General features: G+C 42.6%; 1 protein-coding gene across 1 annotated transcript in view; it reads left to right on the top strand.

Moving 5' to 3' along the window:
• RAD21L1 (RAD21 cohesin complex component like 1) overlaps positions 1–14804 on the top strand; it is a 1043689-nt gene that overhangs the window by 922433 nt on the left and 106452 nt on the right. The window contains exon 13 of the mRNA XM_069243305.1: positions 10663–10740. Within this exon, the coding sequence (XP_069099406.1) occupies positions 10663–10740 (78 nt within the window). The remainder of the gene's footprint in view (positions 1–10662; positions 10741–14804) is intronic.

The following is a 14804-nucleotide window of genomic DNA, read 5'->3' as shown; positions in this document are numbered from 1 at the left end:
AGTATTTACTTCTCGATATTTGAGTTAACCTCCCTGGACTTCAGCCAGCTTTATCTTCAGTTTTCATCAAACAGTGTTTTTTTTAAAGGGTGTCTGAGATTTTCACTAACGACTGTCAACTACCACTATGGATGACAGGATTTTTAAGTTCTGGTTGGACTGACACCAAGGCAGATACTACAGTGATAATCCTTCATGATAAGGGGCACTTATTGCCTTTATACCAGTCACTAAGTATCTCACTGTGACAGCTATAAGACCTGCACTTTTAAGACACTCCAGGACAAGGAAGGGAGATTGGATTTTTACTAGCTGAAAAGGAACAGAATCCACCCTTCTAAAGAGAATACCTCTTTCCTCTTGCATTAAGATGGTGCAAAACAATAAGCATAACGAGCTTCCTCAGCTGGAATGTACTTCAAATTTGTCTGCTGCCACCCCCTTCAAATTTCAAACACCGCCTTGATCAGAAAAGACATTAAAAAGCTACGAAGAATGATCGGTGCCCAGAATTGTGCAAAACAACCTGGCTTGTGACATTCAGTCAGACTTGCCACCCAAGTTGTTGACAACCAACGTTTCTCTATCAGTGAGAAAGACAACCATCCCATTGACTGGCACCTCATCAGAAAAGTCCATTGGCTCTACCCTCTCATCAGAGAGCGAGAAGGCACAGTATCCCTGTAGTGATAATCACCTTTTAGTTCACAATGACCATCCATTCACCTCTCACAGGAGTGGACACCTGGTCAAAAACAGGAATACCTTTTCAGCCTTCAACTTTTCTGCATTCACTGCTTGTCCACACACCCTGGTTCACAGTCTACAGTTCTGCGCAGTTGGATGTTCACTGTGCTCCCGAATTTGAGGTGAGCCTTATGAGGAGGAGGCATATCAGCAGGAGTTTATCCATCTCACGCCTTCCCAAGAAAGGCAGCCCAAGTAGTTATCACCAGCCTTACTCATGGCATCTCTACAGAGATCCACCAACCCCACCAATTACACTTCCTCCTCTCTGGGTGCTAGCACCCCTACAACCACCTCCTCCGCAACCACAGAGAAATCTCTCCCCACTTACACCTGTTCTTGTGAGTCCAGCTCCAGTTCTATTTCCTGACTGACCGATGAGCGTTGAGGAACAAAACATGCATACCTTAGACTGCTTTCAGATATGATGGAAGAAGGCAAACCTTTTGGGGAAGAAAAGGATAAGGATGATAGACGTGATGAAGTGTGGTCAGACTACATAATTCCTAAAGAAGGTGACAAATAGTCTGCCCCCCTGATTGACCTCCAGATGGTACTGCTGAAAAGAGCAGCAAAAAGATTTGACCTATCCTTGACTTCCATGGAGCAAAAAGGTTTTCTCTGTGATTTTAAACCACTTTGGGAAACTAAAGTCTATCCAAATCATAGATTTTGCCTGTCGGAAAGTCTTAAAGTAATGCATACGCCGACCACTGTGAAGACAGTCATTCCCCACCTAGAGAAGTAGTACAGGTGTCGGAATTTGCATCAGAATCTACCCAAAGCCTGCCTTCATTATTGTGGCAGCAGCCCAGTGTATATCAAAACATCCTGTTACTTTGGCTTCAGCGCCTCCAGACAGGGATGGCAGGTGCATAGACAACTTGGGGTGCAGTCAGTCCAGTTGCTGCAGCATTGTAAATGCTGGTGATTCCTTGGCCATTCTGGAACAGTCTTTCATTCCCTATCAATCTCACCCCAGAGGGAAGAGAGTTAAGCCATAATCTAGGAAGAGCAGATGTGTGGGTCAGCATCATACATACATGCAGACTTTGCTGTTTCTAAAGCAGACATAAATTAGCTCAAAGGGCCAGGAGCACTGCACAGGGACGGATGTTTTTGCCAATGTCCTTGCATCCCGAAATCCATTCAGAGTATTGAATATCCCTTTGATGGCCAAACTTTGTTGGAAAACATGGAGACTTCACCCTGCAAAATGTCAAGATGGACACAAACATGACACGACGATGCCTAGGAGCTTTACAGTGTAAACATCACTCTTTCCCTGGACCCTGGTGGTGCTCAGTACTATGGAGGTGGAGTCCGGAAGGTTTTCCCAATTCCTAAGCCAAGGGAGATCTTATTAGCGTCCAAGACAATCAGGGTACTATTGAAGCCACTCTATAGCCGGAGATCAGCACTAATGCTACTGTAGAAGATCAACAAAGAAAAAAGAAAATCCCAACCATGCTCCCTTTACAACCAGAAGACAACTGGACTTTCACCAACTGACCATTCCCATGCCACCCACTTTCTGATGGATGCAACTACCTGTGGATTCCTCACCTTATGAATTCTCCCATGCGCCAGCATTCAACAGAAAAGCTTCTTCCCAGCTCTCCACGTTGATGAGGACGTCACAATTGCATGGCTCCAAGCGACTCCGTCTGACATCACTGTGCCAATAAGAGGTCCTCGCCGGTGTGCTGTCGTCGGTTCCCTTTTTTCCTTGCCTTCGCTAACGGTTTTCTCATAGCTCTCGCTACTGTTGAAGGTGTTACATCTTGTTACTAGTTACAATCCGGTTTCTAGTTACAATGTCTAGGAAGTCGGGATTTAAGCCATGTCGAGAGTGCGGGGGTCACATGTCGGTTACTGACCCTCATGAGGATTGCCTTTGGTGTCTGAGCTCTGTGCATGACGTCGAGGAGTGTGTAATCCTGCCAGAGCAGGAATCCTAAGGCTCTGAAAGAGAGAGAGGCCAAACTCTTTTTGGCCATGGCAAAGAAGGGGCCTAAGAGTCATCACAGGTCCTCTTCCCATACTTTGTCAAAGAGACACAAGAAGCAATGTCGTCATGACTCTCGGCATCGTTCGGCTCAGAGCTGTTAAAGATCAAGGTCTCCATGTCGGCGGCGCTGTACGACGTGGGAGGTTAGTCTGACTGTGACTCCACAACCTCAGAGCCCTTAGGCTTCTCCGGCCCGTCGGTCTTCAAGGTAGTTGCACCTCCAGAAAGTCCTTGATTTTCACCTGCTGCACATGATTCGGATGTTCAGCAATCGCAGGTGCAACAGGGAGATCAGCGGTATCCTGCCTTCCTGGCTCCGGGAGACGATCTGGTGGCATTTTTAAATGCCCTGTTTTCGATGGTTCATGCTATGGCTCCTGCTGGTGCACCGGCTGGTCCCACGGGTCCGGTAGCATTTTCATTGGGCTCCCTGGCTCCTTACAAGGCGGCGCTGTTTATGCCCTTCTATCCAGCTGAGTGTGCCGGTTCGGCGCTGATGACGTCTCCTCGATGGCCTTCCAGACCTATGGTGCCGATCCATCACCCCGTCAGTCGATGGCGATGATGGAGCCTCATGTGTCCACGGTGCAGTTGGGATCCGCTCCAGAGCTGGATCTGCATCATCCTTTGCCTCTGGAGGATAACACCCAGGGAAGCAGCCCTAGTTTTCTCCCCATTTTCAACCACGCTTCTCCTGTAGGGGGAAGATTGTCTTTTTCTTCACAAGTGGGAGCTAATTACATCGGACTCCTGGGTTCTGAACATTGTGAGTAAAGGATATGCTCTCCCTTTTCAGGAGTTTCCCCCTCCCATCCCTCCCTGTCCCTCATTTTGTTCGGAAGACCATCTTCTGTTGTTGCAGCAGGAGGTTTAGATTCTGTTGTCAAAAGGTGCGTTGGAGTTGGTTCCAGAGAAGGAAAGGGGTCAGGGTTGTCATTCAAGATATTTCCTGATCCCTAAAACGGGCGGTCGTTTGAGACCAATCCTAAAAGTACCACGAGCATTATACTCTGCATATGACTTTCAATTTTTGTTTTTAATCTTGGTCTTCATCTTCATTATACTGATTAAAATGATGATGTTGATTGGAAGATGAATAACCAATTTTAATTATTTTTTTTACCTCTTTTTCGCACTGGTGCTTGAATGTAAGCATCTTTGACTGTATAACAGATTTTACAAGTCATGATCAGATGAATATGGTCTAGAGCCCCCGTTAGGGGTGCCCGCCAGGCATTGCAGTGCCAGCTTGGTGTGGAGCATTTCCCGATGATGATACTAGTCATCCATTGTGATGCTTGAGGGCTCTTGCTCCTGAGACCAGTGGTCCCCTAGGACGATATGTAATTTTTTGGAACAGTGTACCTTATATTTTTGACCATAAAAGAACAATCTCCAGGTGGGTCATTCTTTGTATCAAGATTTGCAACTCGTTGGCAAAGAAAGTTCCCCCTGAGGGTATCAGAGCCCATTCCACCAGGGCTAAGTCCACTATTTTGGCCCTGGCAAGGGGGGTTCCGGTAGTGGTGGATATTTGCAAGGCAGCAACTTGGGCGTCCCTCCACACCTTTGCAAAGCATTATTGCTAGGACTCGGAGGTTAGCAGGGACGGCCATTTTCCACGATCTGTATTGCAGGATTTCTTGATGTAATCAGACAGACACCCACCTCCGAGTGCGGTACTGCTTTGGGACTCTATTCATAAGGTGAGGAATCCACAGGTAGTTGTATCCATCAGAAGAACAAGTTAGTTACCTTCAGTAACGCTTTTTCTGGTGGATACAATATGTTTTTCTGTATATATAAACAATGGTTTTGATTCTATTGCATCATGGTGGTTTTCTGTATTTATTGGAGCTATTGTGAGGTCGGTTTTCACCTGTTCGCCTCAAAGGCATGTAAAAAATTGGTGAAACTGACGTCAGCACGCCGGCGAGGACCTCTTATTGGCACGGTGACGTCAGACAGAGTTACGTGAAGCTGTGCAATTGTGACATCCTCATCGACGTGGAGAGCTGGGAAGAAGATTTCCCGCCAAATGCTGGCACATGGGAGAATTCATAAGGTAAGGAATCCACAGGTAGCTATTGTATCCACAAGAAAAAGCGTTACCGAAGGTAAGTAACTTGTTCTTCTGCCCTAGTCCTTCCAGTTGGAAGGAGTCTCTTTGGTTTGGCCTTCACTTGGGAATCAATAACTATACATATTGCTGGGTGTGTTGAATAATGCAGTCTGGACGCAATCCGAAATTTATGCAGAAATCATATGCCCAGAAAAAAGCATACTCTGCACTTGTAGGAAGAGCCTCTCCTTAAAGAAAAGTTCTTAAAAAAAAAATAATAATAATAAAAATAAAAAAAAACACTGGACTAATAATGAATTATTCTCTAGATTTATTTTCTATTGAAGAAAAATCAGGCCAGGAGAGGCCAATACTGGAACTTTAGAATTTAAATAAATTCCTGGAAAAAACATTCCTTCCAACCCTCTAGGAATCTCTGCTGATATTTCAGGTAGTGGAGTAACTGCACCTCCCTTGATGTTCAGAATGTATATTTTCACTTCCTAGACAGTCAAATCATAGACTGCTTGTGATTTTCAATGGTGTTTGCAGCACTGTCGGTTCAGGGCATGTAATGAAGTCAGTGCCCCCGATCTTTACAAAATGGCTGGTGTCAGGAGCTGCTTTCCTTCAAAGACGGAAAAGCTCTATTAGAGGAAGTCTTGTACCTCCCCAGCTGCCTGCAGCTACCTATTCCTATTCTAAGAACTAGGACATACTCTGAACACTGAGAAGTCCCCCCCCCCCCCCCCCCCCCCCATATCCTGTGACAACATGCAATTCCTTGGGCCAATTCTGCACTGTCAACTGGAGAGGCTTGCCTCACACAGTGGCATAGGTCTTCTTTTCCAGCATTAATGAAATAGAATAACCATGACTAAAGATGCATCACTGAAAGATGCACACAGATGTAAGTGCTGTCCATGAGAGGTCTTGGACAGAAGCAGTATGTAATCTCCACATACACGTTCTTCAGTTAGTCAGTCAGTCAAGGCTTTTGCAGTATTTTCCTTCCAAGATTATCAAAACAGCTCATGATGTTCTGGACAGATAAAACAACTGTGATGTACTACATTGCAAAGCAATAAAGAGCGAAGTACTGTTCTCATGCTTAGATACTTGTTTACTGAGCCATGACCACTGAGACGATCGTTGAAGTAGAAAATCTTCTGGGATGCCAAAACAAACAGGTCGTTGAGCTCAGCTGCACCCTTTCAGATTGCTATTAACGGGAATTCAAACAGAATCACACAGAATAAATCTTCTGAAAGTGGGACCAGCCAGCCATAGCTTTTTTTGCCACCCTAGAGAACAAAAAATGCTGTTAAAATGCCAGCAGGTGCTGTTAACAAGTGTTCGTGGGCAATGGTCTTTTGAAAACATTTAGACGTCTTTGATTATGCTATTCCTCCATTTTCCATCATCCTGAGTGTGCCGAGGATGGCCCAGGACGAACAGTGTTCCTTCATTGCTCCAGCATGGCCACATCAGTTTTTAGTACTGCAACATTTTGCGGCTGTCCATAAACTCACTAATCTGGTTAAACATCACTCTAGGCTTATTTCCGAAAAAGATCAGAGATTCTTCATCACAACTTCAAGTCACTGAGCCTGACTGCATGATTCCTGACTACAGGCATCTGAATATCCCTTCAGACTGCAGAGACATCATGGCACAGGCACATACGTCTTTCGCAACTAAAATCTACAATGCTAAGTGTTAAAGATTCTTTACTCATTGCTAAAATAAAGGCTTTAACCCAATCTCCCTCCAGCGTTCCTATACTTACTAGAGCTAGCTAAGAATGGTCTCAAGTATTCATCGATTAGGCTTCACTTTGCAGCAATTTGAAGATTCCAAAATTCTCCAGATCCTTCCTTACCTTTCCGCTCACAGAGTTATAAGGCAATTTGTGAAAGGGCTTTTTAGGGCTTTTCCTCCTGTTAGACACCTTGCATTTCCATGGAAGCTAAACAGTATGTTGAACCAACTCATGCTGCCTCCATACGAATCCATGCATGGTGCATGTAAGAAATTGGGTTATTAGTTGCAAAAGATTTGAGTCCTTAACAATAATAGGGTCTCTTTGCTGGGAACTTTTACTTGACTCTCTCATGGTAACGAAGCAGCAAAGTCCAAGGCCTTTTCAGGAGAGGTGATGTGGGCTAGCAGTCACAATTCATTCACACGCAACAACACACTTAATAAATTATCTAGACCGTGATTTTTCTTTTAAATAGGAAAAGTACTTTTGTTGCACCAGTACTACGAAATACACATTAAATTACAAATAATATACATTCAGGGAGATAGAAGTTCCTTTGGTGACACCCTCCTATCACATTTCAGCCATAGGCAGGTCCTGAACTCCATAATCACAGTACCTCCACCCATGCCAGAATCAGCATCACAATTTAAGGGGGTGTCACTGTATATAAGGCAGGCCTACTGGCTTTGGTGGGGTGTCACCTTATTAATAAAATAGCCACATGTTATGATTTTCTATTATAGCACCAGTACAACCCATAAAGACAATAAGCATCTTCAAATACTTTTATTATAAGCATTGCACACATTGTTCATCAGTGTGTGTCAGAGTATTTCTTTACTGTCAACTGGCTACAAAATGCAGCCATAGTACCAAAAACAAGGAGTCCTGATACTCCGAGCTCGAGAGCAAAACCTTGAGTTGTGGGAATGCTTTATAACCATTAAATCGTTCTTGGAAGTCATAAATTCAATGTCCCCTGAGATTTATGGTGAATTTTGGAGCAGAGAATAAAGCGCCTTCATTACTTCCTTTTCTCTCTCGCTGCCTTTTTTCTTTTTTCTTTACTTGGTTCACTGATACGCCCGGGACGCCCCAGTTGGACAAATCATTGGAGAAGCCCAAAATCCCCTGCGACCTCACTGGCACCCTGCACTCAGCACATCTCTCTGCTCCCTCCGAGTTGAAGCATCCTCCTCTCTACTAGCAGTAGGTGCCATGCTTGGTCACAGACAGGGAGACTGGAGGCTAGTGCGACCCCCAAAGAGCCTGGGAGGGGATGGGGATGGACGTACTACCCTTCCATTTCAGTCAACACATGGGGATTTAGACATCCCCAGGGGAATTTAGTGGAATACAGTTGTTTCCCTAAGTTTTCGCTCCTCAAAAGGCAAATCTGGGCTCATTAATGGAGGGGTCCGTGAATCGGATTATGAGCCGAGCCTGAGAAATATGAAAATTCTCGAAGTCCCATGTGGATTAATGGGGAATGCAGATTAAAATTCTGGGTGCATGTTTTTCATCATATAGATATGCTGGACACTTTTGGCTTGAGTGGAGAGAAGCTGTACTTTAGGCAGATTTTGCCTATAATGTATAATACAGTTAAAACACCATTGATTTTCCACTCTTCACTGCAGACTTACACTATGAATGCCTTTTCTTTATAAGGCCCACCACAGGTCAGTGCCAATCCTTATTAAATTCCTTCTTCAGCAGGCTACTGATGCGTCAATACCTGGCTGTGCGCAGTTGTAGTCTCAAATCTGCAGGCTGCACACTTGTGTGCTAATGCGTAACCGTTCAAGTGCCTCTTGCCCTCAATGTGCAGCATCGGCCTTATCTTAACAAGCAGAGGCTGCGGGTAATAAGCTCAGACCAGTTATCAGGAATTTACAGTGAGTGAGACTTGTTCACAGTAAAAGTAAAATCAACTGGTACTCAAAAGAAAAAATCCTAGTGGTCTCAATGGGCAAAACCCATTTGCTATAGTGTGCACTGGAAATTCCTTTCATGGAAGACCACATTTCTGCTCGCTCTTCCTTCAGCAGAGTTAAATGACAGGTGTTCACCATGAAGGAGCCATAGCTTTGTTTCACCAAAGAGACAGTGATGTTATGGACAAACCCAAGTATCATTCCAAAAGTCTCTACAGACTTTCAATAGAATGACTTGGCATCCTGTGATGTTTGGTTTCTAACCCATCCACTTCAGTGGACGCAGGTGCATCAGGTTCTGTGTGGGCAAAACCAAGGACGTATGTGCTTCAGTACAATTATTTCTCTCTTTCGACCTTCCAGGAAAAGGCTGCCCTTCTCCAAACTGTGCATCATATGTTGGCTGTCGGCCTGCATCATTTTCTGCCACAACAAGGCAGTGTCTACTGTAGTGTAGAGTGAGGATGCATGCTACCAGAAGCATGGTAACAGGTGCTGTGTATGCCGGAGTGTGTCTGCAGGACATTTACTGTGCAGTGACATGAAAAAGTAGGCAAGTATGTGAGTATATGAAAGATTCAAAGCTGGAGAAGCAGTTAGATATTAACCTGTAATTCCAGTTCTCCATCATTGGTATCTTTTATGTATTCACAAACAGCCCTTCGTCCTCCCCTGTTATAGACTTGCACTTCTCTTTTATGTTCTACAAACTTGTGCTATGAAATCTGAGCTATGGTGGCCTCTAGTGGCATATGAGAGCTCAGTAATTTACCTTATTGGCTGTAGTTTTGGTTGTTTCTAATTAGGTTGGTGTGCTACTAAACAAACATTGTTGATGCCCATGGTCATTTTAACACTGTTAACTGCTATTGAGAGTTCCCTGGGATTCGCATCCTGATGACCGAAAAAAGGATTCAAGCATTCAAATATATGAAAGCTAACAGTGCTTCTAAAGTGGATTTTACATGTAACGGATTTCATATCTACACTTGGACATTAACAATGCCATTAGTATTTTCATGTTTGAAACCCCGCTCAACTATTTTAAATCCATTTTACAGGCCACAGCAAAGACTCCTATCTTTAACCAAAAGTTTTGACTGTTTTCTAAATTCTAGCTGGCTTTCCATATTCACTGATTGAAGACAATGTCTACTTTAAATGTTCCTATGTGGCTTATAAGGTTCTTCACTTGAATATGTTGTACTATCTGGCCAAGAACCTGGATGGATAAGAGTTAGAAGCATTCTCTCTAAATAATTAAAATTATTTTAGAGTGTAATAACCCAAGCCCAACACTAGTCTTTTTCTGGAGTAACAACTGCTTTACGTAATGTTCTATTAATGGAATTAGTCATCAAACCTTCGCTTATTGACATCCAGACCTTTTTTTTTTTTTTTTTTTTTAAAGCTCATTTGTTTTTGCTGTACCTAAATTAGTTCGGATCTGCTATCCTCCCTAGCGCTTATGTCACTTGTCAATGCAATTGTATTGCAACTGATAATTGTAAAACTCACTCAAACTTTAACTAATGTGTGAGTACTATGTAAAACTGTTGAAATAAATTAATGGGGAGAAAAAGATTCTGTTATAGAGAGCTACATAGTGTTAGAGCAGAGCTTGAATTCAGAAAATAGACCATAGACAAGAAATACAGGACAATTGAATGAAATCAGTGAATAGATTTCTCATATTGTACTCTCAAGAGTTCTGAGTTCTAGTTTGTTGTCTATAGAAGACATTGCCATATCTTCTTATCCTACAGACATGTACACTTTAATTGGCATCATTGGCATCTGTTGGTATGAAGATGCTGAACAATCCTTTTCTAAGTCTTATGCTGAGGATACCCTGTGCATGAGAGCGCTGTAGTTATGGAAAGTTATTTTTGCTTCATGTATCGCTGCAGATATGAAAGTGTAGCTTTAAGATGTTTGTGCTTTTATTTTGTTATGGCAGCATGAAGGAAGAAACAAGTCATGTTTGTGCTACTGTTTTCAATAAACATTAAATTCTAGATTTAGCTTTAACCAAAATATTATTTTATTCACAATAAAGAGGCCTATTTAACAGATGTTTATGGTGCATTATGAAGCAGGATTTTGTTAGCAACAATTTCTTCTTTTTACCTGGCAGGATTCCATGGAAATTGAACAAGACAGTGAGGAAAAAAGGTGGAACAAAAGAACACGTCAAATATTAAACATGCTACGTGTAAGATATCTGTCACATTTATTCTGACGCAGTGTTTAATGTAATTTTATTGGAGCACTTAATTTGTCTGTCTCAATTGTGATATGATGCCTTTATGGGACTGGGAATGCTGTGCATTCTACATTTGTCATAATCTCTTGAAATAACTCCGTTGCTCCAGTATTGGGGTCTCTTTCATAGATTCACATGCTTGAATCATTCCCTGTCATCAAAGTGGGTGTCCCACGGTACTAAGAAAGCAGTAAAAATCTTTTTTTACTTGGTTGCCACAGATCTTTGTGAAGTGTCTCCGTCAGCATCATCAGAGAGGGGGGTACTCTTTGGACGTACGCTTTTGCAGCCAAAGCAGGAGCCTAGCCTAGCCTCTCTGTCTCTGAAGGTGTTGTAAGGAAAGGTTTGAAAAATCTTACAATCTTTCACCTTATGTTCTGGGTGAAGACAGTATATGCAGTCTTTGTGAGGGACTTCACAGTGGAGCCTTAGTTTTCCACAGGTGCTGCAGGGTTGAAATAAATCTTTCTTGGCTGTAGACATGATGTAGAAGTCGCAGTCCTCTAGGTAAACAACAGTATTCAGTAGAATTCTGTCAGGTAAATTCTAAACTGAGCAGAGCTCAGGGAGACTCCCTTTACATGACGTGCAGTAGAAAATCTGAAAGACTGGAGCCTCTGTGGGGAGGGTTCTGAAGGGTGCTGTTTCCTGATTGGCTGGACTTTGGGTCATTTATAATAACACTGATAAGCTAGTCAAGTGAATGTATTTTGCATTAACTTCAATGTAAATTTAATTTTACTGCTTTCTAAGTACCGTGGGACTCCCACTTCGACAACAAGGAATGATTTAAGCATGTGAATCTATGAAAGATACCAATACTGGAGAACTACAGTTACAGGTAAGTAACTTATTTTCTTTTTTAGCTTATCTCGATGCTATTGCTGCTGCTTCACAGGTCTGCTTCACAGATTTATCCGTGAATGACCACAATGTCAGTAAATATGGACTCTTTTCCCTGTTATCTTGATTATAATCACATTTCTGCACAAAGAGATTCACTGTTATGAAACACTTGTCATAATCATGAACCTTTGAATGATTATTGCAGTTTGAAAGGTTCTACACATTATATAGAACTATTTTGTCTTCTTTGAAGAAGCTTATTACAGATGTATTACTAGCATCCAACTGTATACAAAAGGTTTTTCAGCAGTCTATCCTTTCAGTTTTAGAGGGTGCCTGAGTAGCTAGAGCCATGAAATAACCAACACAATTTACCAGAACTAGTGCATTAACCACCTAAAGGTACCACCTGTCTCAGTGACACCTGTTGCATTTCTTCAGTGCACTAGAGATGCCTGGATCTAGAAGACTGAGCGTTTTGCTTGGTGTTCATTTCATTCTTTTTCCAATACCTCATTCTAATTTTTCAGATAATAAATTCTCTAGATTCAGAGTGCAAGCCCCTTAAGACCAGCAGTAGGCAGACATCTAGGTCAGATCCACATTCTCCCTGCATCAGGGTGGGTTTAACCTATGTTGCAGAGGCCTTTCGACTCTCTGCTATGATGGACACAGTGACTTCAGAGGGAATTCTAAGGAGGTTTTGGGTTCAAACCTTCAGATGAGTGGGTTTAAAATTTCAAAGATGGGAAGCATTGACACTTTAATTCGCTTTTGGTACTTTCCAGTTTGGAAAAGCGATGTCATCAGCAATGGCGAAGAATTCCTCAGGGTAGAGAAAGGGGGTAAGGGTTCTGACCTCCCTTCCGATCGTGTTTGGGTGCAGACCACAACAAAAGTGAACTTCCAGATGCAAGTTCAAGCATGATGCAGGTCGAAGCCATCAATGCTCCATTGCTTTAAATATTGTGAAATTTGGGTCCAATCTCTAGTCTGATCTCCGGAGTTACTTCTGTCCTTTGATGGACTTTGGTCCTAATAGTTCTATGCTGGCAGCTTTGACAAGTTCTGTTCTACATTTGGCTCCAGTGACACCAGTTTTATGCAATCCCGCCCATGTTTCTATATAATTTGGCCCACCTCTTGCAATTGCTTTTTGGAGCACTAGCAGCTTTTTGAGTTGGTCGCATATGGCTAGAAGTGGGGTGTCAGCAAAGATAGCTCAGCGTTGGTAGCAATAATCTGTGGCATTCCACTGATTCACATTACAGAGCTCATTTTAAAAACAGCCAAAAAGAAATGAGCATTAGTCAATTCTTATGAAAAAAAAAACAATTGCCGTAGGTGTCCACACCTAAAAACAATTCCAGTAACATGGTAAAATTTTCAGGTCACATGATACTTTTGGTTCTCTTCCGGGGGATCCTTATCAGTGGTCATAGGCAATGAATATTCCCGCCCACGTGCGGGGACCCAGAAGCATATATAAACACACGTCTGTACCTTAAATGTATATGTAAGAGTAAAAATTGTGTCTAGAATTATAGTATATATATATATCATACACATGTGTGAGCAATCATGCAGTCTGTTGACAAACAGGCTAAAAATTTCTTATTTTTGTAAAGTTTTTCTTTAATAAAACTCTTCAACTAGAGTTGACACCTTTGTGCAATCAAAGAAGAGAGCATAGAAAGTATTAGCAATCACATATAGAGAGAAAAACTGCAATGAAACTACAAAGGAATTATTAGCCAATAGGCTGCATCCCAATTAACATAGCAGAACCAAAAAACTGGTACCGTGCCTTTAAGGCCCTGAGAACCTCCAGTATCCCACCATGCCTCAAAGGTGAGAGTGAGGTGACCGTTGGGCCACAGTTAGGTCAGTACTTTTTTTTTTGGTGATGAGAAGAGTAGGATAGAAGAGTAAACTGCTGAACCTCCAGAATGACGTCCGGGGAGGAGGGTGGGTTGCTAATGACTTTGATGAGGATTCTCCTGAAGAGAACTAGGATTTACAGGTAAGTAACTTATCCTTCTCTTCCAGGGGATCCTCATCAATAGTCATAAGCACTGAATCGATTAGCAAGCCTATTCCACACCCCTGCGGATGAAGAGGGGGAAGCTGAAGCAGCTTAATCTTTCTAAATAAATACATTTCTTAAAGAAGCCTGACCCACTTGAGTGTCTGTCTTAGCATCTGACAGTAATGCCTTGTAAAAGTATGCAACGGTCTCCATGTTGACGCTTTGCATATCTCGGCGATAGCATGATTGCTTACACATGAATATGATATATATGTAGTAAAATTGTAGACACGATTCTTACTCTTACATATACATTTAAGGTATATACATGTGTGTTTATATATGCTGTACGGTCCCCGCATGTGGGTGGGAATATTACTCCAGTATTGGAACTTTCATAGATTCACATTCTTGAATACTTCCCCGTCGAGATTGGAGTCCCCGGTGGAATATATAACCAGGCCTGAAGATGTATGCACACAATACATGAAGTACGCCCCAATACAATAACCCATCCTAGTCATTTTGTAAAATAGATCCAAACTCAAACTTGAGCCAATCAGATTGCCTCACCATTTAGAACCTCCTGTGAGGAGCTGCCTTCCCTCAGATTTTCCACCGCACGTTGTGCTGAGGAGTCTCCTTTGAGCTCTGCTCAAATTGTTTTGTCAGAAGACCTGTTTCTACAGCTTTTGGATATTTCTATCTACTCTAGTGATTCAAACTGGCTGCCATGTCAGAGACACCAAAGAAAGGCCTTTTCAGAACCTGTGCCTCATGCCTAAAAAAGAGATTATATGTGGAAGATCCACACGAGGAGTGCATTTACTGCCTGTACCCCAGCCACAAGACTAAGGACTGCAAAATCTGCAGGACGTTTTCTACCAAGACCCTGAAGGACAGGGAGGGTCGTCTTTTGTGGCTGCAAAGAGGTAAGACTGGACACTCTGCCTCTGATGAGGACAGTGCCTCTTCTATTTCTGCCCCCAAAACACCTCTTAAAAGAAAACAAGAAAGTTCTGAGGGGCAAGAGCCACCTAGGAAAAATACATCAAAGCATGGCTCTCCACAGAAGAAAAGACTGGGTGCAGAATCCTTAAAAAAAGTAAAGAAAACTTCTTCAGAGCCTGCCACTTCT

The sequence above is a fragment of the Pleurodeles waltl genome, chromosome 7, assembly GCF_031143425.1.
Source record: "Pleurodeles waltl isolate 20211129_DDA chromosome 7, aPleWal1.hap1.20221129, whole genome shotgun sequence".
Classification (NCBI taxonomy): Eukaryota; Metazoa; Chordata; class Amphibia; order Caudata; family Salamandridae; genus Pleurodeles; species Pleurodeles waltl.
This window is presented reverse-complemented; position numbering and strand designations above follow the sequence as displayed.